The sequence below is a fragment of the Cimex lectularius genome, unplaced genomic scaffold (genome assembly GCF_000648675.2).
Source record: "Cimex lectularius strain Harlan isolate CLEC.00 unplaced genomic scaffold, Clec_2.1 scaffold24, whole genome shotgun sequence".
Lineage (NCBI taxonomy): Eukaryota > Metazoa > Arthropoda > Insecta > Hemiptera > Cimicidae > Cimex > Cimex lectularius.
The window spans coordinates 1,262,360-1,288,092 of record NW_019392666.1 but is presented as its reverse complement, the minus strand read 5'-3'; the positions used below and the strand labels follow the sequence as shown (position 1 = coordinate 1,288,092).

At 30.8% G+C, this 25,733-nt stretch overlaps 4 protein-coding genes across 8 annotated transcripts; 2 read left to right on the top strand and 2 right to left on the bottom strand.

The window, feature by feature from the left end:
* Positions 1-406: 406 nt before the first annotated feature.
* On the bottom strand, positions 407-13,272 carry LOC106674400 (WD repeat-containing protein 48). Its single transcript, XM_014407069.2, has 13 exons — positions 12,810-13,272; positions 9,796-10,012; positions 9,530-9,742; positions 9,326-9,466; positions 8,388-8,542; positions 5,944-6,126; positions 5,686-5,883; positions 5,514-5,621; positions 1,956-2,058; positions 1,710-1,890; positions 1,446-1,634; positions 1,055-1,235; positions 407-887 (listed from the first exon to the last, which is right to left on the bottom strand). Exons 1-13 carry the CDS (start codon positions 12,855-12,857, stop codon positions 780-782), a joined length of 2,025 nt encoding a protein of 674 aa, XP_014262555.1. The 5' UTR covers positions 12,858-13,272; the 3' UTR covers positions 407-779.
* On the top strand, positions 10,545-25,603 carry LOC106674403 (UPF0565 protein C2orf69 homolog). 3 transcript variants are annotated; one of them, XM_014407077.2, is made up of 8 exons: positions 10,545-10,772; positions 21,865-21,959; positions 22,753-22,892; positions 22,950-23,077; positions 23,388-23,450; positions 24,199-24,340; positions 24,412-24,658; positions 25,078-25,603. In XM_014407077.2, exons 2-8 carry the CDS (start codon positions 21,926-21,928, stop codon positions 25,266-25,268), a joined length of 945 nt encoding a protein of 314 aa, XP_014262563.1. In that variant the 5' UTR covers positions 10,545-10,772; positions 21,865-21,925; the 3' UTR covers positions 25,269-25,603. The 3 variants fall into 3 exon arrangements, with proteins under 3 accessions (XP_014262563.1, XP_014262561.1, XP_014262564.1); XM_014407075.2 differs by lacking the exon at positions 10,545-10,772 and adding an exon at positions 16,751-17,074; XM_014407078.2 differs by lacking the exons at positions 10,545-10,772; positions 23,388-23,450 and adding an exon at positions 16,751-17,074.
* LOC106674405 (putative peptidyl-tRNA hydrolase PTRHD1) lies at positions 14,407-15,171 on the bottom strand. Of its 3 annotated transcripts, none has more exons than XM_014407080.2 (3): positions 15,107-15,171; positions 14,678-14,890; positions 14,407-14,606 (listed from the first exon to the last, which is right to left on the bottom strand). In XM_014407080.2, the coding sequence occupies exons 2-3, from the start codon at positions 14,876-14,878 to the stop codon at positions 14,424-14,426; spliced, it is 384 nt and encodes a 127-aa protein (XP_014262566.1). In that variant the 5' UTR covers positions 14,879-14,890; positions 15,107-15,171; the 3' UTR covers positions 14,407-14,423. The 3 variants fall into 3 exon arrangements, with proteins under 3 accessions (XP_014262566.1, XP_024080879.1, XP_024080878.1); XM_024225111.1 differs by having other exon boundaries at positions 15,058-15,162; XM_024225110.1 differs by having other exon boundaries at positions 14,678-14,987; positions 15,058-15,159.
* On the top strand, positions 18,822-21,038 carry LOC106674327 (potassium channel subfamily K member 15). The gene has a single exon (XM_014406968.2). The coding sequence runs from the start codon at positions 19,253-19,255 to the stop codon at positions 20,297-20,299; it is 1,047 nt and encodes a 348-aa protein (XP_014262454.1). The 5' UTR covers positions 18,822-19,252; the 3' UTR covers positions 20,300-21,038.
* Positions 25,604-25,733: the final 130 nt, after the last annotated feature.

Genomic DNA, 25,733 nt, shown 5'->3' with positions numbered 1-25,733 from the left:
TTCTGCATTTTTGTTCTTATAATAATAATAAAAAATCAAAAAAATCAGCATAAATTTTAAATTGGCTCTACATTGCAAATGTGGAAGTGAACGGAAATTATTTGTGATTAATAGTCAAAATGCAATGTTTGATATTTGTACAATTTTTCAAGAGACAGTATTTTACTCTTTTATAAAACACTGTTATACTGTTAACTTCCTGAAATTTTTCACGAATTACTTCTCAGCATGGGTTTAATAAAAAAAAGCATACATGAGGCTGATTTTGTTTAAAAAGGTTAGGATTTGTGATTTTATATCTTATAAAAAGGTGTGATAGATATAACCTGTGACTACTAGATACCCAACTTTTTTTTTAAATATTATAAAACGGTAGGAATTTGACGATTTATATTAACAGTATGACTTTTTTTTTATTAGTAAGCACCCAGTTTAAGAGAAATTATATTTGAAATAAGAAATCAACTTACGCTTTAAAAATTGACTCTGAGATCCTTTAATTTATAAAATAAAAATAATTAAAAATATAGTTTTTGATTTTTTAATCCCAATTTTTACAATTTGTCTGTACATAAGTTTTTTTGATGAAACTATTTTCAGTTTCTTCAATTTATATTATATTATTAAGTCTTAATACAAAATTCTGTACATGTCGTAATTCATTTTACATCAAGATAATCTTAAAAAAATAGAAATAAAAAAACAACAATAAATTAAATTACAAATGAAGTATGGTTTCTTTGAAAAGTCTTTGCAAGCATTAAGCGGTTCTCTTGCAATCATGGTCTCGAGTTACCCTTAATAGGTCGGTAATGCAAAACAAGATCAGCTGAAGACTTCCAGATGAAATGTCGCACTGTTCTTAAGTCCAAGTTTGGATCTAGAATCTGAAAGGTCAAATGAAGACCATAAATCAAAAGAATTATTTTAAATTTCTAATTTCAAATTGCTCATCAGTAAACACATTCCAGTGGAGATTGCAGAACAGAACTGGGATCTTTGCTGGATGTGTTTTCTTAAAGTAATAATTTTCTCAATATGCTAATATGTTAACCTGATCATTGCAAAGAAGTTCAACTTTGTCCTCCGCTAATGATGCACTGTCAGTATCTTCACACCTGTCGGCTGGGGATCCAGCACCAGCCATGGATCCTGTATCTGATCCAAGAACTGTTTTGTAAACATGCTCAGCAACTTTATGCATCTGAATAAAGTCATTAGCTGATAATTTCTCCCTAAAATTTAAAATAAATTATACTTTTATTAGAATAATTCTCTCCACTAAACTAGAAAATTCTTTTTCTCAAGCAGAATTAAGCAGCAAAAGTCAAATCAACTTTTAAACAATACATTAATTCTACAAATAATCTGTTATAATTAAACAATTATATAATACTGAATCTATTTCAGCTCTCAATCGAAACTATTTTGTTTCTGGAAATTACCTTTTCATGTTTTTCACAGTATTAGCATAGAGCACAAGATAAAATGGAATTTTGTTGAACTTGGGCATGTCTCGCTTAACAACAATATTTTCAACCCATTTAGGGAGAGTTTCATGCAAAATAGACATTTCTGTTTCACCTCCTGTATCTTGAACTAGCAGTCTATAAAGAGTCCTCCCTCCGACTTCGCTAAAAAGAAAACGTTATATAAAAATACTTAAATTTTTAAATCTTTTATTTAAAAAATTAATGTTTTTATAATACCTAAAAATTAGTGGGGTATGAGGAGGGACTTTAAAGAAATCTTTACTCATGATATTGCTATTATTGACACAATCCTTTAAGTTAAGGTCATCATGATTTTTTTTCTTATCATCATCTTCAGCAATTTTGGCTGTCCACCAGTGTTCTAGAAGAGCTTCCAGCAAGAGGCTTCCATAGTTCACTATATGAAACAGTTTGAAAGTTACTTTGTACATACTGAGCTTGTTGCATATGACATCTATGTACCTTTTTGATCATTGATCTCACTTTGAACCAAACCCGCATCCTTTGCAGAAACCCAGGCAGAAAAACAGTCTGTCTCATCTTGTCCAAGATGAATGGTCAGCATCTGGAAATATTTTGAAATTATTTTATTTAGCTTGTAATTCTACTAAATAATTCCTTTTCATTAATTTTTCAATTGATTTTTTCCTAGATAGAAGCAAATGACTGCAAATGAGTATTAAATTGTACATCAAGTACATGTTTATACTTTAAAGGTTGTAACAATAAAACTATATCAAACAATATTTAAAAAAATGTAGAAGTAATTGATTGATTATTATATCAAGAAATCTATGAAGAACAAATAAATAAAAGCGATCTCTCAGTTTTATGAATGCAAAGAAACTATTTGCAATCTGTTCTTAAATACATTATTCTGAGGTATGGAAAAACGAAACTTTTTTTTTGTGGTTGGGGAAAGCTAAATCCATTTTAATCTTTGAAGGGTATTTAGTATAAATCCCTATTGTTGCAAATGCAAGTTTATAAAATTGCTGTTTATGAGAAAGATTTGTTGCTATTCAAAAAGAACTGTTTATTAAAAATCCATTAAACTTATTCCTAATTTATATTGCTTTTATTCAGTAAAATTGCAGTAATTTCTGTTGGCAAATTTGAACCAATAATGCAACAGTTCTGTATTTAAGTTATACTTGGAAGCTTATATAACAAAGCCCCTTGACCGAAACTGTAAGTTAGTTTGGGCATTGAAAAGAAATTTTAGTTTTTCCAAATTTGGGCCTAAACCTATATCCAAAGATCAAAGTCCTCCAATGTATATACCGACACGAACAAATTATAAAACTGAAAATTGTCTCAATTTGTTGGTTATAATTAGAATATTTACAGAAAGATGGTGGTCCTGAGGCGGGAGCATTCTCCACAAGCCCTCAAAACAAGAGGGGTAATGGTTTTCCATAGATACTACCTTTTACAGATCTTCCCCAAGACAGCTTCATTGTACACCGGTTACAAAAGTCTGGAACATCTGAATATTTTGCTTCTATTAGAGCTAAGGAACTGAGCTTGGTATGTTTGGAAAGCTTGAGACCTACTCTATCGGCTGATCTAGTAAAGGACATGAAAAATTAATGAAAAGTCTTAAGATATCTAAATTATTTGTTGATTAGAGAATGATTTAATTTTAATTAATGTTATGTTTCTTTGGTAATTGTCATCTGAATCTTGAAATAATTATCTTCCTATATATATTTTTTTTAAATTTACACAGCCAGAGATAAGAATGTACGATTCATAGCTTAAGGATGCCTTATGCATTGCTGCCTCTTATGAGTATTCTGTAATGAATAATTTGTGAAATAAATAATTTAAAAATATAATAATAAGCATAGTGCACCAACTATTGATCAATTAATAATGATTTAAAAAATAATAAAAATGGAATGGAAAATATTTTGACCATCAGGTTCAGTGAAAAGCAAAAATGTATACGTAGCTGAATAAAAACACTTTTTGGAACAATTTGGTTAAGTATTTAGCTTGCACAGGGGCCACAAGGTTAAAACAGACTTTATATATTCAATATTTCTTGACAAACTGTATGAAAATATTGGGCTTCGATATTTTAACCCATACATGTTCAATAGTAATTAATAATATATATATATTAAATATTTCAATGCTTTTGCTTTTTCATCTACATTTATTCTGGTTGTTTTTTTAATTTTATTTATTTGTTTTTTTAATGACTATGAGCTTGCATATTAGCCAAGTACAATTCCATTGATTATTTCATCCTATACAGTTAAGGGGAAGAGTTGTGTGGAAAAAAGGGCCAAGGACAGCAGTGGAAATTGAACTCGCAATCGCGGGGTCAACAAGCAGAGAGTTTATCACGCTGACCACTCGGTTACTGCAATCCTCTATGCACAGTTTTACTTTGAACAAAACAATCAGGCACCTATTAATTCTGATTTAATGCTTTTTCGAAGCCTTATGGGCTTCCTGTTGATAAATATTAGAATTTCTGGACCCCAGATATTTATTTCGTTCAGTTATATCTAGTAATTTCATAAGGCATGAGTATAAAAGAACATCTAGTCATTAGCTGTAGTATAGATAAGATTCCACAAAGCTGCTATAAGTTAGTGTCAATAAATATTAACCAAGTATGGGAGGTACTGCAAAATGAAAGCCCAATTTTGAGGACTGATGTTTCCACAATCCTCATACTGAACTTTGATATTTGCACCTGTGCAAAATCTATTCGTTAACAATATGTATCCACCATTATAGTACAGAAAAAAATCATTCTGAGTTAAATTGTCAAGATGCTATAAATTATGTGAGAAGGCGATTAATAATGGTTTACAAAATTATTATAGTTATAATATTTTTGTTTTGTTAGGCTGTTTTTTAGTAATTTATTAACAAGGTAGGCATATTTTCTAGGACAACCACACCACCTTACAAATACTGCTTCATTTTATTTACAATTTTAAAAAATGATTTTGGAAAAACTGAACCCTCTTAAGCAGGTTAAAAAAATATTTTTTGGTATCCAGGAGCACCGAAAAACTATTTAAACTTTGAATTCAAATGATATTGTGACTAAGTACTCAAAATACTAATACTAGTAAACTGAAAAAATACTATTTTCAAAAATACAGTTTAACAACAAATATAGAACATGTATGGCTTCCTTACGGCAACTCAACACTTAACGATCCTGGGACCCAACCCACTTGTAAAACTTTTGTTTTAAACAAAGAAACACTGGCACCCTGGAGCAGTTGATAAAACCACTGCTACAGCAAACCCCGCCAAAAAAAAAAATTAAAAAAAAAAAAAAAGTAGCTTGCACCTCTCAAAATATCTGACCCTTTTAAAATGTGCATACTGCTTTATAACTAGTTTTAGTAATACTATTAGCACAGGGCTAACGGTGGCCACAATGGTTAAGCCATTGACCCAGCAACTCATTTCTATAATGTAAGACGGCCTTGAATTTCACAACACTCACTGGGCTAGACTTCCTAATTAAATACTTCTGGAAGAATGACTACAAAAAATGGTTTAATGGTTAAAGTAATAATAATAAAGGATGTAAACAAGAAGCCCATGTTTCATAGTTGTGCTAAAAATGGAATGTGGAATTGCTGCTACATTTATATGCTATTCCAAACAATGCTATCATTTTATAGTGTTTCATCATATGGGGAAAAAGTTTATATGTATAGTTATATTGTTCTCAAGTGTAGCAATATTGATTGGTCTGTGGGGTAAAATTTGCCCATCCCCAACCAAGTTTCAAAAGCTTGATCAAGCCTATTAGAACTAACAGGCAGTAGTAAGAAATTAAAAGTTACTCATTGAATCTGTAACTCACAATGTGTGAAGTAATACAAATTAATTTAAAGTAATTCATTGTAATAAATTTTCATTTATTCTAATTGTTATGATTAAAAGTTTTCCACCAATAAATTTGGTATATTCAAAAGTTTAATATCAAATTGTTATTTTTTTAATAACCTTGAAAATGCACTACACAATACTTACCCCAGTTTTAAGGTCGACATTAAACCAACTAGGAACATACACCATTTTAAACCTTTCTTTGATTGCTTCTTCGAAATTGACTTTTCCTAAATCTTCTACTTTTCTGGCCTGTGAAATAAAAAATGTCTTTTATAAATACAGTTTAACAAATGAAATAATAATAATAATAAACCTTTAAAATATCAAAAACAGATACGTTGTTTTCAGTGTCTTGTGTCAAAACATGACGTTTGTCATTTAGAATATGGAATTTTTTAAGTGCAGGGCCACCTTTAATCGTTTGCTCAGGTCGGGTACATATAGGTCGCCCGATGTCATTATCATCATCAAGACTTACATCTACAATAACTGAATCTCTCTTAGGTATAGGCTGAAATACAATTATATTTAGTTTTACATCCTTAACCTTGGTCATGATAATTAATATTACCCAATAATTAATTGATGATGAACTTGTAGCAGCCCAGAGACCTGAGAAATCCGCTGTAGAAGCCATTTTAAGTATGGGAGCATATTCTTCACACAACAAAGTTGACCGGAATGTTCTTAAGTCAGTTAAATAAATTCTTTTGTCTCGACCACCAGAAGCTACTTGTGTAAAATTTTCTGAAGCCTAAAAATCAGTTCTTTGGTGAATTAAACTACTTACAAACATAAAAGTCCATGTACTGTACTGCAAAACAGTAGTAAACAGAATTTATAATGATTTATAATAAATGTTAAAAGGAATCAAGTACTCAACCACTCTATAATTGAGTAAATGGAATGTAAATAAGAAAAAATGTATTCAAGAATGAGTGAAATTGTGAATGAGTTTGGATCTAGGAACTGCATGCAGTGGGTGCTGAATTGACCTAGCAGTTGACAGCAGTCAGAGCCAAACCTTGGTGGCCAGATGGATAAGACCGAGGTCTGATCCTGGACTCCTTACACCTGAGTTGACGTTGGACTGTGAGAAATGAAGGCTCAATTCCACACGTGTGTGTACAACGTAAAGACAAATCCAAAAAACCATTACCACAAGAAATGAATTAATTTACAATACTCAAAATATTAATTTTATTGTATAATATGTTTTGAATTAATCTATTGGTTTACTGGCATAATCTCGCCATCAGGCATTGAGGGGGGAAAAAGGTCTAATCAAGGACAGGACCCCTACTGTAAAATTTCAGTGGCCACAGTCCTTGAAAATGATCACCATACCATATATCGGAACAAGACAATATTATCTGAAAGGCTGGTTCAACACAACCACCCAGACATGGTGAGTGTAGATAAAAACGTCCACCCATACTATGGATATGGCAGTTCCCAATACCACCAACTTAATGGCCTCATACACGGAGAAAAAAATAAACTTATTTTGGATTGTTAGTATAGATCAAGGTGTAATGGCAAATGAACAGAGTGGAAACCACAACTGGTCTCAGGGGGCTTATTGCACAGATGCAGAAGACAGTGCTTTTATCTACCTGTCATATAGTTCCATAATTAGAGCTGTACTGGGAGATATGAACTAAATAGTGCAATTTTGTTATTACTAAGTGTAGAGCTATTTGTTTTTCTTGTTGCATTATAATTATTCTCTGTATTATTATAAGTATTCTCCTGTAAAATACAGTTGACTCTTGTTAATTTGAAATTTGATAATACTAATTTCTTGATAATTCCAACTCCTTATCTGGTCACTTTGGTAAATCAAAAAAATTCTGGGTATTTGGATACACTTGGCAATACAAAATATTTTTCGTGACAGGAGGAGAAAGAACATTATATAATTCAAACTTTTCTCACGGATTCCAACCAGCCAAAAGTTTATCTTTCTCAATTCTCTCTAGTTTGTTATATTCAGCACTGAATACAAACAAAAAATACGCATCTCATTCTATGGACAAAAAAAATTATCGCTACTGTGGAAAGTGGTTTAAAAAAAAGTATGTCACAAAAATGTAAATATTCCACCATCTACAATGTCAACAATTCTGAAGAAAAAAGAGAGAATTTTGCTAAGTAAGAAAATCAAAAGCGAGTCAGAGACTGTGAGTTCCCACTTCTAGAGGATTCAATGTAGGGTTCCAATCTTCATAGAAGTCATTGGACAGGTGAAAAAAGAAGACTGATTTCTGGGTTCACCGAGCTTTCGGCACCCTATAGTGCCATCATCAAGGCCTATTTTATTACAAATTAAAATAAATATACAGTAACAAGTGCATAAGTATACACAGTAATAAGTACTTTAATTTGTAATAAAATAGGCCCTGTTGATGGCACTATAAGGTGCCAAAAGCTCGGTGAATCCAGCAATTAACTTCTTTTTTTCACCAGTCTAATGACCTCTACGATAGATTATCTGCAGGTTGATCAACAAACATCATATCTTGAGGATTCTTTAATTACATGGCTCAGACAATATAGAGTGCAAATTTTACCTATCTGGGGAGGGGATTTATTAAAAGCCAAAGCAGTACAACTAGCTCACAAATTTCCAATGTCGACATGATATTTCTTTTAAAACAATATGCAGAGAAAACATGAGTGTCGATGAGAGCATATGTGCTAAACGGGAAGATGAGTTATGGACTCTTTTGACAATTACGCACCTTGCAATATTTGATATTGAGACCTGTCTATTATGTAAATGTCTCCTGACCAGACCTTAACATTTAAAAACGAAAAGTGTCACGGGGGAACAGCAAAGAAAGAATTACCTTGCTGGTTACTACATAATTGGTGGTACAAGAGAAACTTGAATCAAATCGTGTTTGCATCCACAGCCAACGTGTTAATAAGTGATTTTAAAATATGTTCTATTTTATTCATGAAAATACTTTTAATATTTATTGATTACTACAGCTTGATTTTAATACTCACAAGAAGAGCCCAAACTCCTTCGATATGCATTCTTATAGTTTGAATACATTGTTGTTGACCCAGAGACCATAATTTTATTGTACCATCAGAACTACCAGAAAGACACTGTGTTCCATCTCTATTTATCACTAAAGCTTTGACGTTATCAGCATGACCTTCAAATATATAATATATACATAAGTAAATGGTTAGTCAAAAACAAATTCTAATACACAGTTGCTAATAATTATATATATACAGTAAAATCTCGATATTTAGTATCCCAAATATTGTAAGGAAGTGCTGGTCCCTTGAAAAATCTTGTTAAATTGTGTAAAACCGATGCATTTCAGTCCCCTCGATGTAACGTATTTGTTTCCAACTTCAAGGCTGTCAAAACGTCTATAATTTGTATTTTAGCATTAAAATCCCGATTAAACATATGAATAGAGTGGTAGGGGTTTACTTACAAGGATGGGCTGAGCTTCATATCACGTAGACCTTTGTGGTCTATTGTGACCACAGTGGTGAGTGTTTTCAGGATTTTGTTTGTTATACCACTGACACAATATCAACCACATTGCTTCCTACAATCAATATTGCTGACAAACATGGAAAAACCACAATAAAATTGCTTCAGAACTTGTGATTTCCTAAAGGAGGATATATCAGCCATGGAACCGGAAAATGAAATTCATGCCCCCTTCAGATGGCATCTCATGTCACACACAATTTTCTTTACATATATAAGTATGTACAGTACAGTAAAAAAGTAAAACTTTCGATGTAAAATATTTTTACGTTTTTACCCTTGATATACCATAATTTTGATGTAGTGAACATGGCATATATTGAACTTATCCTTTGTCCCCTTGAATATAATATATCGGGATTTAACTGTATATATAAAATAGTACTAAATAGTTATTATAGTTAATATATACATTTATCTTTATTACCTATAAGTTTCATTTGCTTGGTACAGGAACGAGGATCCCATACTCTTAACACTTTCTCTGTGCTACCACTAATGATAACACTACCAGAAGGGTTCATGGCAAGACTATAAATTGAATTTTTACTCCCCGAGATAGAAGAGGCTAAAAAAATAAATAATTGTTAAAAATACTACATATTTAGAAATCCCTAGTGAAAGGACATACTTGTAACAGTATTGTTACTAGCTGTGAGTGTAGTTAACGTATTTACATCCCAGAGAAAAATTGATCTATCCAAGCCTGCAGAGGCAACCTGCTCAATATCTTTTGCATATGCCAAGGCCCTGACATAGTCTTTATGAGTTCGTAATGTTGACATGCAGAACCCTTTGTGAGCATTCCACACTTTCACCGTTGTGTCTGAGCTTGCTGAAATTACTAAAATAATATCATTAATAACAATTCACAAACAATTTATAAAGATATCTCACAATTTCGACCACCACAACAGAGTACAATATCATTAACCCAATCCGTGTGATGCTCCATTGATTGTATATACTGTTCTCTGCATGACTTTGTGTTCCATGTCCTGATAATACTGTCTCGACCTGCTGAGTAAAGCTTTTGAACGTGTGGGTCATACTGCAATGAATTGATTCCTGCCCTGTGTTGTTTTTCAACTTCATCTCTAATTACAAACGATACCTACAAAATTTAATAAACAAATTTATGAAAGAGAGGGAGAGTGAGAAAGAGAAAGAGAAAGAGAAAGAGAGAGAGAGAGAGAGAGAGAGAGAGAGAGAGAGAGAGAGAGAGAGAAATATTCAGTAGAAAATGCTGCTTCTCCTTTCTCGAGCCACTGTCAATAACATCTGCTTTTATCATAGAGAATCCACTTTTCACTGCAAGTAACAATTCTATCCAGAAAAGGTTTGTTTCTGTTTCAGCCAAGAAGGGTTGCACAAACTTCATAACAATGTTTTTTATTTATTTATTTTTTGTTTTTATTTTTGTGGTTTTTTAATGCACAAGTAACTCAGCTTTACAGCTTTTTCATCTTTCCAAGTGCTGAAATGTGTTGAAATCTTAGTAAAGACTGAATTATTTCAGTCAGAACTGAGCTGACGGAAACAAACATTTATGTTTGTTTTGTATGGAAGAGGATTAGAAAATGTTGACATTCATACAAAAGAATAATCCATCAAATGTAAACAGTTTATTATATAGAGGGGTAATAGAAAGAAAACATGAAAACCTGCAGTGTTTTCCGGTTCACCCAGTATTATAGAATTTTATGTTTAAATTACTAGTTTTTATAACCAAAATTATATTTGTTGTGTAACATTTGAATGAACCTTAATAAATTAGAAATGTTAAGGAGGTGCGTTGATTCTTTTCACTGTGTATTTTGACAGTTAAACCAATGCTGTCAAGTTAAGACCACAATATTGAGTAATTAATCAAGGTAAGAGTAGTAATTATCAATTCATTTTGTTTTATAACTTAATAAGATATTAACACATTATTTACAATTTATTTACACAGTTTATTTTAGCTATTTTTCTGTAATAATAGAATAATTTATATATTTCCACTTCGAAATAATGACATACATAACCAAATTCAAACAAGTTTATCAGGCATTATTTTGTATAACGAAAGTTAAATAAGTTTCAACAGATAAATAAAAGGATAAGGGAAATTTTTATTTTAAGGAAGCCTAGATTAGATACAAGTGCACAGCTTGGAAACAATATACATGCTTTAATAGCTGCAAAATCAAACTCGATATACGTATTATCAGCACATTCAACAGTTGTAGATTGTCAATAGTTGAAAACGATATTTCTACTTTCTGAAATATGAATGAAATATTTAAATAAATCTTTTTCGCAGTTATCCAGATTTTTAATATTTCAATATTGAACAAACCAATGCTTTGTTGTTAAAACAAGACGATCCAATGATTTCAATAACACTGATTCATCAAATTTGATATTAATATAAAATTTATTGGCTCACCATCATTTTGATAACATGTTATTAAAACTATTCATTAGGGAGGGTTAGATTTATTCATTAATGAATTTGGATTTTACCCCAAAGTACATAATGATTAACAATGTTCTTACCAGAAATATGGGCTGGAGTCTTTGGGTTAAATAAAAAAAATTAACTGACTGTTAACTTAGGTAATTATGCTACAGGTTTTCTAGTATGGAATCAAAGTGATTGAGCACTGTGCCAGGGAAATAAAAAGGCTAGGAGTACATTCCTAGAAGTAAGCCATCTTCTCTGTCAGTCAGGCAGCACTAAAAGTCCTAGCCTCAAGCGAGGTGAAGGCAAAGAGTGTTTGAAACTGCATGGAGGCCATTAGGGGAACAGAGGCAATGAAAAGGCTGACTTGTTGGCCAAAGAGGGAGCCAACATGAACTCTCTAGGTCCCAAACCCTACTGTGGCCTAGCATCTTACCACTAAATATAATAAATCTTAAAATGAATCCTTAATGCGTGCAAAATCTGGTGAAACAATACCCCCAGAGGCATAAAAAGAGATTCGGCTACAAGAAACTTATAAAGAAATTACTGGAACGTAACCCGTTATAGTTGGACTCCTGACAGGGAGTACAGACAGAAGAAACAGTGTGCAGTTACTGCCAAGAGGAGGAGGAGACCGCAGAACACTTTTTATGTTTTGTGGAGGTCTTTGTAGGTGCAGATTCTTGAAACAAGGAGAGGAAGAGCTGCAAGTCAGATACTACACTTAGGAGGCGCTGACAAGTCTATAGGGTTTGATTAACAACCTGAAACTGGCCAGTGAGTCATAAAAAAGACTATAGGATTCAATCTTTTTTTAAAAGAATTGAACTCCACACTCACCCCATCATTTATAATTTCGACTATTGGGTTTGATTAACAACCTGAAGCTGGCCAGTAAGTTATCAAAAAAAAAAAAGAAGAGAAGAACAGAGGAGCACAGTGCAACTACTCAGGTCGAGGGGCAGAAGTGGACGCCTCTTCCCAAAAATATTTTTATCTAGATCTTGAATGAAAGGCGTATCACAATATATTCTAAAAATTTTAAAAGGATGGTTCTAATCAAAAAATGGTTTTTCAATGAACCAGATTTCAAAACTCGAAATGAAACTGGAATATCAGAATATGAAAGTTGTCTACAAGTGCTCTTTCTCCTATTTATACTCACTCCACCATAACCATTTATACTTTAATAATCTATTCTGTCCGTCCTATACAAATTTGACAAACTTGAAGATGAAAATAAATCAAGTATACAATCCAGCTTTTAGTCAAATAGGCCAATAAATGACGTGTAATTAGTGTGTAAACGTCAAGTTTCACGCAACACACCCTGAAAATGAGTAGTTTCAAAACGATCGTTAACCGGCATTGAAAATGAGACAGTAATGCTGAAAAAAACTTTACCTAATTAAGCTACATAACTATACAGATACCGGCTGGAAATGCCAAAAGTGACACATACCTGTACTTTTTTTCTTTCCGTCTGTCCACTCGACTTGTGAGTGGACATCCTCTCAGGTAATTGTCTTCCACTCTGTTAATCAGCAGAGTTTATCCTAGAGCCTATTCGAATAAACTTGGCTATTTTGTTCTCCACATTATATCGTGACACTCTCTTGCTAACGGAAATGTCGATTTTAAGTGCAAAAACCGTGGAGCACTTTACAAAGAAATACCAACATGTTGAAGGTTTTGCTTGAAAAAAGATATAACCTCTAGGAATAGCGGGGCCGTCGCGGACATAAAAACAACACTACTTTATTCCTTTTGAAAATTCAGACGTAACGTTGACAAAACCTAGCTCAAAACGTGCATTTGATTTATATAATTACATAAAAACAGACACGTTTTTGTTTTTTAAGTTAAATTTGTAAATAGGCAACAGTCATTAATCAAAACATTAGAGGACAAGTATGAACCGACTGTTAACAACTTTGACAATTTACACAACAGCATTAAAACAACAGCTAAAAATTATGGGTTTCTTGATTATGTAAGGCAAACAAAAATTGCTACGAAATAATCAGAAAAAATTGAGAAAAATTAATTCAATTCAAGTGTTGGCCATTATACCTCCGGCCTGAAAATGCGGAAGGGCAGCTAATAAACGGATGAATTTGGGTAGAATGGACATAAAATATACCTGACATTACAAATAATGTGGAATTTAGGATATTTTCCATCAAATAACGTATGAAATTAACATTTTCAATTATTATATTTATCACAGTCAACAATATAGAAAATAGATCAACATCAAATGACAAAAATTTGTTGAAGAAGTTCCCTCAATGATGTTTCGACCTCTATTTGGGTCATCGTCAGCGCCTGGGCAAAATCCAAAACATCCAATCAAAATATGTTTTGAAATTTACTTATTTATATGGGTAAATACCCAGTTACGAGTCCTATAAGAGTTTATGTAATTTATATTAGAATTAGTTTTTAAAAATAATATTTTTTGTCTGGTATTACTATTTTTTGTAGTTATAATTACATTGTTTTTAATTCACCCTGAAGATAACCCAAATAAAGGTCAAACCTTGTCAAAAAAAAAGGCATTTTTATAAAATACTTCATTCCTGACTGCTCCTCACATCAAATGACAATGTTGATTCAATATTAATATATTCCTACATACAATTACATTATTTACAATACGACAAACTTTTCGAAATATACACATCTGTCAATAAATAGAATATTCATAATCTTAGCGTAAACAGACCCTGGGTTTGTATGCCATTTCATATTCTTTTTGTTAACTCTTCTGACCATGGTGATCAGATATTATCGTCCCTGGTACAATCATATATTTTAATAGATTTTTTTTTTCAATAAATTTTGTCTTATAAAAATAGTTGTTATATAATTAATGTGGCATTATTTATTTTTATTTTTTTTCTAAAATTTTAGTTTTAATATATCCATCTACAGTAGGGGCCCAACAGGGGTAATCCCTATTGGATTAATGACAGCACTAATGAAGTACTGAAGTGGGTATAGAAATGGCACTGAAGGAGGCAACAATGTTAGTTCTGAGAATAGGAAACAATAAAACCAACTACTAAGATATTTATTCCATATTGCCTTTAAACAATTTTAATTTCTTAAAATAACTCTGAACAAGAGATTTTGGATATGGTTTGACAATCAAGCAAGTCGGTATGTTTTCTGGTTGTTCCATCCAAAGTTTGTGTTTGATATGGTTCTTCTCCAAATAGTGTGCCAAGTCGTTTATTGCATTTTCATCAGGGACCTGAAATATTCAGGAAATATTGAATGAAATAATCAGCAGTAAAGAAGGTGGTAATGTAGCAAAGGACAAACCTCTAAAACAATTTTATGCATATTATTGATATCTTTTAAATATTCCTGAGTATATTCATCATCATAGTATAAATGGGTAACTGCTGTACAGCCGTGGCATGCCTGTGCAATGACAGCCCCAAACGGCCATTTCAATACTCTTAACAAATCACCTCGGATTAAAATGTATTGTACTATCATGTCCTTTGCAATTTCACTCATTGTTAATTCGCACTAGAATGTAATATATATGCTTCGTAATTCAGTACACTTATCAAGTGCAGTTAATAAAATACAATTTATACTGCTTTAGCTACAATGGTTTTGCAACCTAATATTTGGAGAGAGAAAAATATATTAAAAGAGTACGAGACTGTCAATCATAAAATGAAACTATCAACCTAACAGGAGAAGTGTGCTAATATTGTTAATTGCTCAATAACAACCTACATCCAAATATCACAAACCACAGCACGCTAGTGTAACTGTGCGTATAAAGTATAACCTACTCCACCGTGACAGACATAGACGTTCGCACATTGTCGCAAAAAGAAAATTGGTCTTTGGAAGTAAATTTGCGTCATGTACAGGGATTACTAACTCAAAAATCGAAAACAAACTAGATTTCTTTTACTTTATTTATAATACGAATTTATCAGTAAAAACTTAATTTTTATTTAATTATTCACAAATAATCATAATTAATAAATAATTATCATATTTGCTTTGTTTGGCGTTGATTTTTTAAAAAACATTCTGTTGAAATCATGAAAAGCGTACAAGAATGAAGTATTTTAGAAAAACAACTTTTTCATTTTTTACCCATGTTTCGACCTTTATGCGGGTCATCTTCAGGGCATAAAGTTTGGTGCTAATTTTGGACAAATTTGTCACAAAACTTTTACACGAAACAAATATGACACTATCGCACCTTAGAAGTCAGTTACTTTTAATTGTTGTACAGTAATTGTTGATTTAGTGTGGTTGTCTGCAAGTTTTCAGAAATGAACACCTAGATTTTTGCGTTAACGGTACTGGTTTTAAATTTAATCAAAAACTTCTTATATCAAAAATATGAAGAAGCTACAACGTATCTTTTTGGCAGGTCCAGTTGTCTTTAAATATAGTTTAATTCTAACGAACATGTATAAAGAATAAACATGTGAAGATAAGAACTATCCCACTAATTTGATCAAAAGAAAATTATCGTTTAGCCACCCTATAGTCTGACGAGACAGAGGATAAATTTTAAGTTGTTGAAATAGATATTTATTGGGACATTGAAAGTAATACATGAAATGATATGAGATGAAATCGTCCATTGTATATTGTAAAGAAACAATAAATATAAAAAAATAACGCTTTCTGTCAGCTAGTGCTGGAAGATTATAGTTATTAATTTAACGAGAACAAATTAATAAATGTAATATATTAAATAATATGGAATTGCATAAAATTGGAAGTATTCTACTAAAGAAGATATAGGAAATCGAAGACGAATTATTCTAATTAATTTATTTTTGTTTGTAGGTTTATTGTTAACATTTTTCAATACAATTTATTTTTATAGAAAAGATTACCTTTTTTAAGTACAGGCTAAATTTGCATGAAGGATAATAAAAATAATATTAAAGCTCTTTTACGTTAGTGTTACTGTTCATCTGCGGGATAATTAATTTGAACATTCTGCCTTCTCACACATACCATTCATTAAAATAATAATAATAATAATCTCCATTTTTTGGTACATAATGAACCTGGCAATAATTCATTTATGTAAAATATTTTCATTATTATGCACTTGTTGAAAATAGTTTTGCTGTTATTATTAATTCGGTTATTATTGGTACCTGAACTCATAGGTATGTGCTTGAAATAGTAGAAAAATACTGTTACCGATGATGTGATCGTTCAATTTTTAACATTGACGTTGTAACAAGTATTAATTATTGTAAAAGAGTATACATTTTGTACGTTTTTAAATGGTGTTTTAAAAATATTGTTTACAACAAATGACGAAAATTGTTATCTGATAATATAGTGTTGAGGCATTCTCTGACACGATGGCGAAATGAATAGTTTGCAACATTCACACGGTTATAAATTTGACAAGCATAGTACTGGTTGATGATTAGGTCGACTCCTTGTTCATCTTTTCACATGATTTAAGCGGCCCTGTAACATTTTTTTCCTACCCAACATATTACTCATATTTTCATGTATTACTCTTTTAATAGATATATGTTGTGTCTTTCATAACAGGATTGCATTCGAAGTTTTAAATGCAATCAGTGTTTTAAAAACTGTTTTGCTACCATTATTTATATTTTATTTTTCTATAATTTCTAAGATCATATTTATTTAAAGTTCTAAAGCCTTACTGTAATTTGTTTATTTAATCAACACTGGATAAGTCAGGTAAGAGTACCCACTATTTATAATAAACGAGTAGCATATTATTGGTTTATATTTTTTTAACATGCCTCATTAAATACAATGTGTGGTGATTAGTGACCGTTAATCGATAATTATTCAGAAATCGCTCACGATTTCTGAATAATTAAATACAATGATATTTTAGGAATAACTTGTAACATGTATAATAAACGACAGGTTTTGCTATATTGGGCACAATGGGGATATAAAAAATTGTTTTACTGAAGAGAACTGTATTTTCATTCAGCATTTATTGATTGTATCAGCAGAAATCAATATGTTAAATTTATATTTTCCTCAAATAGGAAAAGGAATTCTATGAATAAGGACTAACTTTTTTTTACGAGGGTATTTCAACTACGAGGTTAAATGAACCCTTCAGGTGCCGGAGTTTTTTTGAAAAAAATCCTATTTTTAGAATATCGGATTCAAATGCAGGGCTCTTGGATTCGAATCTGGGACCTGTACCTTACAGTGATGAGAGCCATGCCATTGCAGCCACCATTGCCCCTGTCTAACAGTACCAACAATAATTTATTGACCCATCAGAACTTACCTACGTTTTTGAATAGACATTTAATTTTTGATCTGAACCAATTAATTTACAATGAATATACCTGAACAGTTGTTTGGTTGTTTACAATTATTTTGATCTTTAATGTTTTGATATGCCTGACTCATTTCGGCTTTACACTAACTTCACTCTAATTACTCCAGTTACTACGCTTTGTGTTAAATCATATTATCATATAACAATTTCATTTCTCAGAATAACAAGTGTAGGGATCACAAGTCAGCTTGCAAAATTGGTAACCATTTACAATTTCCAGTTTGAGAGTTGATTACTGAAAAAGAACATAAACACCATAATTTTTTTTTTAAATAATGAAGGACTAAACGTATTTATTGTATAATGCAGCTAGGGCTAGTTCACTCACTAAAACTGCCACATATTTCGATTATTAAGCAAAAAATGTTATTTTGGACATTTCTTCTTTGAAATCTGCACTTTCAAAAAACTTTATGTTAGCTTGATCTTGTCTAATGTTTTAGTCTGTCTTTCCTTGACGGTGACAAACTAAAACACGTCTTACAAATGAAAATATTAAGGATAGGCAGACAGATGACTGAAACAACCAAACTACACTTTCATCACCCTACAGACCCCATGAGGAAATATCACATGAGAAAAGCAATAAATAACTTAAACAATCATGTATTTTGTACATAATTGTTTTAAAATTGCAAAATAATATATTTTTTGTACAAAAAATTAACAATTGGTATACTTTCTAGAATTGGTTTAAAGCTGATATAACCTTTTCGATAAAATTCTATGGTTAAAAAGTATCCCAATGCAAAATACATATATTAATAAGGTACAAGATTTATATGTTTATTGATACTGAATCATATTGTTTGTGTTCCCCAGAAAAAATCATATTAATAAATGTATTTATAATTATGTATCATTTATTATATCATATAAAATACAAACATTTTCTAAAATGAACTGAATATTTATTTTGATAAAATATTTGGCTATATATAGTAATTTCTAATATTCTCTATAACTGATCTGTTATATTTATGCATGTAAATATACAGCTATATTAATAATTATTTTTGTTTAATATAAGCTGTATCTTATTCATTATATTAAACTGAATGATAAAAACAATATTAAAAGAGTTTATTTTTTACTATTTTTTGTAAAGAAGTAATTATGAGGTTCGTCTGATGTAAACCGTCTTTGTTATATACAGAATAAAATGTGTATACATGTTACACATTAAATTCTGGATGTGGGGAATGCCGAGTGGTTCGGACATCAGACATTTGGTTGTTGTAGTGATGGGTTGAAAAGTTTAACTGTTTGTGTTAAATAAACTTGTAATTTATAATCCCTGCTTCTCCCTGTAACTTCTACCTCTTCATACGTACAAATGTCATGATAAAATAAATTCTTCTTATCCTTATTTTATATGTGGTTATATACAACAGATTGCTTTTAATATAACTTGGTTTTCCTTGTTTATTCTTTCATCTATTTAAATGTCTAATTGATGCTGGTTTGAAATTTGGTGGTTGAGAGACTGGTGGAGGGGTAAGTGTGATATTTTTAGATTGTTAAATTCCCTCTTCTCAGTGTGTGATGAGATGTCGTCTAGACACCATGGCTCTGTCAGGAGCCATGCTTCTTTATCTAGTGTCGGTAGCAATCATGACCCTGGTTTTAAGATACGAAGATGTTGTAGGAAATTAATAACATTTATGTGTACTCAAGTGGGTGTGGGAGGTCTAATAGTAGGCTATTCCATTGTCGGTGCATTTACATTTATTTCTATCGAAGGAAAACATGAAAGGTCCGAAGCAGAACAGGTGGAGACTCTAAGGAGGGACTGTGTTGAAGAACTTTGGAAACTGCTCAATGAGGAGAACGTTTTCAATAAAACAAGATGGTTGGAAAGGGCTTCGGGTATAATTAAAGACTTCCAGTTCGGTTTCGCTCAAGCAGTAAAAAAAGGCTATGATGAGCGACCATCAGAAGAAATTTGGTCTTTCCCAGCAGCATTGATGTTTTGTCTTTCAGTTTTCACTATGATTGGATATGGAAATCTGGTTCCCAAGACAAAATCTGGTAAAGCGGCTACAGTTGTTTACGCTATATTTGGAATTCCTCTTTACGTCTTGTACTTCATGAACATGGGACAAGTCCTCGCTTCAGCCTTTAAGTGGTTTTACACCAAGTGTTATAGGTGCAGTTTAGAATTGCAGAGGGAAGGTAATCAGCCTGCGAGAGTTGTCGTACCCCCCACAGCTTGCCTCTGGGTACTCGGTGCTTACATTGCGACTGGGACCATTATGTTTGCAGAATGGGAAAACTGGGATTACCTAGACAGTACATACTTCTGTGTGACCTCCTTGTGCAAAATTGGAATTGGTGATTTTGTTCCAGGTGCAAATATACATGAATCGGAAAGTGGCCATCAGACAAAACTTGTCATAAATTTCATTTATCTTTTGATTGGAATGGGTTTAGTTGCAATGTGTTACAATCTGATGAAAGAGGTCATCAAAGTGAAAATGCATGATTTTAGAAATAGGATCACTATTTGTTTTGAATTTTTACAGTTGAAAGCAATCGATGCTTATAAGAGAAAACAAAAAACTCATGGTAAACGTACCAGGCATTCAAGGAACTAGTATTTTCTTGGTTTTTGCTATTTTTTCAAGACAATGTGCATTCCAAGTTTGAATTAATTAATATAAATTTAAATATAACTAAGTCAGAATCTGTGTATTGGATAAGGGCCAAAGTTAAAAATAGCCCACATTTTTTCTTTCTTTTACACTTGCCTTTGATTTACATGATGTTTTTTAAACATTATACTATCTAGTTGTAATTCTTGATCTTTTTTTTATTAATTAGCTACCATCTATGTACTGAAATCATTCATGCCTCACATTATAGCTTTCTAGCTTTAATACATACAGTTAGCAATTTTAAGAGTAAATTTAAACTTTTTCAACAGTTTCTGTATAATGTGTCAAATATTTCCTATTTTTCGATTACTATTAACATTTGGAACATATTATATATTTTATTTATTACATTATACTTATATTCTCATATATACACTTAAGATAGAGAATTATGTTTAATAAATGTTGAAGTGAATTGTTTATTTTTATGAATCACTGTTTTGTTTTTTTATTTCTATGTATATAATTCCTTTATATGGACAGATTATAAAGGGTAAACGTTTTAAACTGCCATTAAAACATACATTAAGTAATTGTGTAACCGTATTGTTAAGCAACACTGCATAATCATGAGTATTTACTGTTGTGTAGATTTACAAGAATGGACAAAAAATTAGACATAATAATGTATGATAAATCTAAAATGAACTAAAATCTTTTTTATAAATATAAATGATTTGATTTATTTTAACAATAATTTAAACCTTCCCCAAACCTTCATTAAATTGCAAATTATTGCTAGTTGAACTAATTGTTTAAATTATAATTTTTTACTTATTATTCCAGTTGCTACATTTTCTCTTTTTGTTTTACTGACATCTGCCTTTTTCATTAAAACAATTTATTTACATTATAATTTGAACGGTAATTATACTTTAAAACTATAACCCATTTCACAAATTAATTGAAATATCACTTTTTCTTTTAAATTATTTTTAAATTTTACTAAAATTGGCACCATTTTCTTAAAAAAAGTACTTTAATTACCCTCAACATTTCAAGTTCAAGTGCACAAGTTCACATAATAATCACATTGTTCAGGGAGAAAAACCTTTTCAATGTTTGCATTAGTAGGATAGATGCAAACAAGTGTTTTTGTTTAGTTCTTGGGTATGGCTGTCACTTTATGACATACATTATTTTCTATTCATTAAGTTAAAAAGTTAATGAAAACAAACCTATTGAATACTAAACAGTATTAACCTAGTACTAAGCTGTTTGATGCACCTTTTACGTAGAAAAATTGTAATTTTGATTACTAACAAATTGAAATGATAAGAATATGCAATTTTGTGTTTGGCTTAAGGCTACAAAGAGGCATATCACATCAACCTTCCAATTTATTTTAAGAACTAGTCTTTCATACGCATAGACAGGACATTCAAAATCAACAGTTTGTATTTTTAACAAAAATGTTGACATGTAAAAAGCTGAGAGAAATGCTCATGTCTTGTTTAGTTTTGAAATGTTTGTGTACAATGATATTACATATTAATTGTTTTTAGGTTTGCATCCTTCCTGGTGAACCCATGATGTGTCATCAGCCACTGACAAGTACACTATTTTATGCCAGTTATTCAAAAGTGTGAATTGTATAGTTGTAAGTATTTTTAGAAACTGCAAATTTACCTTTTTACATTGTTATTATGAATTAAATTAGATTAAATATTGTCATAACCCATTTCTCTTAAACTGTTCCTGATGCTGATTGATGATTTAAGCAATAAATTTTATACATTTTGACAATTGGTTATCTACTGTTTTTACTGTGCAAATTGACTGTAGAATTTCAAACTGTTAATTTGTTTGAAAAATAAAGTGGATTACAAATTTGTGTGAACCTAACTTAAAATGTGGTTAAACAAAATCATTGTACATTTATTAAACTAATTTATAACTTTATCAATATAAGGCTAAATATATATAACATAAGGCTTTCTTAACACCGCAAAAAAAAAAAAAAAACCCTTCATGCATTGGGTTCTTCCAGTTTATTTACTTTTTTATTTAAATTCAAATTCCTAGTCTAAAACAGATATTTCAAATGTAAACAAAACATTGATGGTGGTCGGTTTTGTTTTTAAAATATAAATAATCAGCTAATTATGTATTGATTTCAATATACTTTATATTTAAAATACTTTTATGTCTTCATTTCAGACATTTGCATATTTTATTAACAAACAATAAAATATCAGCTATCTAGTTATTTATTTTTTAAACATTATTTTTACTTTGATTTGAATGTTTTAATTAGCATTCATCATTGGCATATCATTTTCAAATATTGATACTTGACAAATATATTTGTTTGAAGATTTATACTAAAAGAGGCTACAAAAATTGTAATATCATTTATCATTGTACATTGAATGTTTAAAATATATTTCCAGCCTTGGAATATACAATGACGATTCCTGTCCGTTTGGCTAGAGTCAGTGGCTATCAGGGCAGGACCAACGATGTTGTTTACCTTTATCCAAAAATGATTCCAGCAGATTCTGTGGTCATTTATTTTGGAGGTGATGTCCAGGTAGATTTGTCATATGGATTTGCTAAACATGTTATCTTATAATACAAAATTTTCTAGGATTTTCCAGAGAACATGGAGTCACACCGAGATAACAAAAGCTATGTCAAATGGAATCTTGAAAATATGGCAACCATTCTACAAGGAAAATTTGAAACGAGTCACATAGTTGTTGTAAGGCCTTCGAGGTAAACATTAACTTACACATTAAGTACATAATTATGTTTTTTTTTGTTTTTGTTTTTGACAAATTTGTATTATATGCCAATGATGAGTTTGAACCAACAAAGTTTCATTATGTAGCATCATCAATCCAGTAAAATGGTATAATTAAATCTCTCTTGTACTAGCTATGCAAATTATATTAAATTACAAATAATAAAAGAAACTTTCATAATGGTTCCTTGCAGAATGCATATACATAATACAATAAACATTAAGGATAGCCCCTTGTTAAATTTCCGAACTTGTTCACTGACTTTTTTATTTTGCTAATAGATTAGCGTCTCATAAGCTAGCAACATTTATGGAATTGCTTTCACCAGAACAGGAGCAGAGAAGGTAATGGTATTTTCCACAATAAGCGTTAAGCATTTAGGTCCCAAACATCGGAATCAAGGGGCTATCCAGAATTATTCTTCTATTCAGTTGATATATTTTTGATGCTTACAAAATATTGAGCCCAAGGTTTTGCATGATTTTTTTTGGGGCCTAGATGCAATTTTAATCAGTTTGATATCAGCAAATAAAATGTTAATTTATTTAAGTCTGTCACCAACAGTATTTATAAAATATTATATGCACCTTTTAAAAATGATTAATCGTTCATTTTATATTCAATGAAAGATTAAGGACATTGTTTTTAAAATTTTAATACTGTAATTCTTCTTTTTCATGTTTGCCTAGTTCAAATTGTACAATTAGAAAAAATGGCAATTATCAAGATTATGTGAAAGTTAATTTATTAGAATTTTCAATTATGAAAGTTAATTAAGATTAAACCCTGCTATACCAGGCAGATTTTGTTATTATTCTACAAGTATTTTCATAACAATTGTTTAAAGTTCAACTTTGAATTGTGAAATGAAATTGTGTTATCATTCTCTATTGTTACTAATTATTACAACACATACCTAGCACAAATTATCAGATATTCTTATAATAAATACAATTAATTGTTGGTAGCAATTGAAGATTTCCCCATTTTTGTTTTATTATATGCTGATGCCAAACTTGAATGGATTTTGCTTTTGGTATTTATGATTTTAAATTTTTTGTTGTGTGTCTAAATGACGGATTTCTAAACCAGGATGGAGTTTAAAATGTTTGGTTGCTATGATAACTTTGTGCCTTGTAACAACACTGGAGCTCCAGACCATACACCAATGCATTATGCCTTATTGCACCTGGACAGATTAGTGCAAAATATTTCATTGAAACTCAGTGAACAGGTAACATATTTTATATTCTTGTCAAACTATTTTTCTAAAATATTTTAAACTCGCTTTTAAATTTTATTCAGGATAGCACAAAAGGACTCCACTTAGATCAATGTGATTATATTCTCATAGGGTTTAGCAAAGGCTGTGTTGTTCTTAACCAAATTCTCTACGAATTCCACTATTTGAAAACCCTTACCCCAGATGACGAATCTTTAGCTATCCTTGCAAGTAAAGTCATAGAGATGTATTGGTTAGATGGAGGACACTCAGGTGGAAAGAATTCATGGATTACATCTCGAAGTCTCCTTGAGACCTTATCTAGGCTAGGTTTGTTTTTTCTCAGAATTTTATATTTCTTACATTACAATCGAATACTCACAGTTTTACTTTTTTCTTGACATCTTCAACCTTTGCATTATTAAACACAATTAAAACCAGCATGATCTTCAGTAAATATCCAAGTAACCAACACTATCAATGTCACATATTCAAATGCATGAGTCCACCTATTGTCTTTCCTAAATAGGAAAGGGAAACCACTTGCTTACAATTATTATTGGTGTTAAACCTGATTATATTCAATTTAAATTAAAAAATTTCAACAAAAAAAAGTTTTAAAAGTCACATTTAAAAAAAAAAAACCTAATTTTTTAGTTTAGACAAATTTGTTTTATTATACACACATATATGTTATGTACTACATTTACATTGTCTATAATATGAAAGTGACTTGTAATGGTTTTTAGCTATTATTATCCACATTCATGTGACTCCGTATCAAGTGAATGATGACCGCAGGCCTTGGATAAGAAAGGAGGAGAGAGTCTTTTTTGATTCTTTGCGAAAAATGGGAGCACACGTTAATCGAACATATCATTTTGAAAACCAAGTTCCAAACCTTAGAACACATTTCGAAGTTCTAAATGATTTCAAATAGTCCTTTTTTTAAAAACTGTTTACAAATTTATTCAAAAATAACAATTTTTATTAAACTATTTTTAATTGTGTGTGCATGTGTGAGTGAAAATGTGTGTGTATGGGTGTCCACAAACGTGAATACAACCAACCACAGTTAAAATGAATAAATGTTACACTGCAATCTTTGTACTATTGTTTAGAAAACCTAACTAGTCATAATGAATAATTATGAGCTAAATTTTTTGAGTTTTATATAAGGAACTGATTTGGTATAATGTTTTACCATGTTATTAATGTTTTTACCATGTACTTATTGAACTTTACTGTAAATAAATAATCATTTTAATATTTTAATTACCCTTGTTAAATGTGCAAAAATATTTATTGAAGAAAATTGCTTAATTTTCTTCGAATTTTTTGTTGTTGTGTTAGTCTCCACATTGAACAAAATAATGTATGATTAGATCAAATATTTGTTTTGATA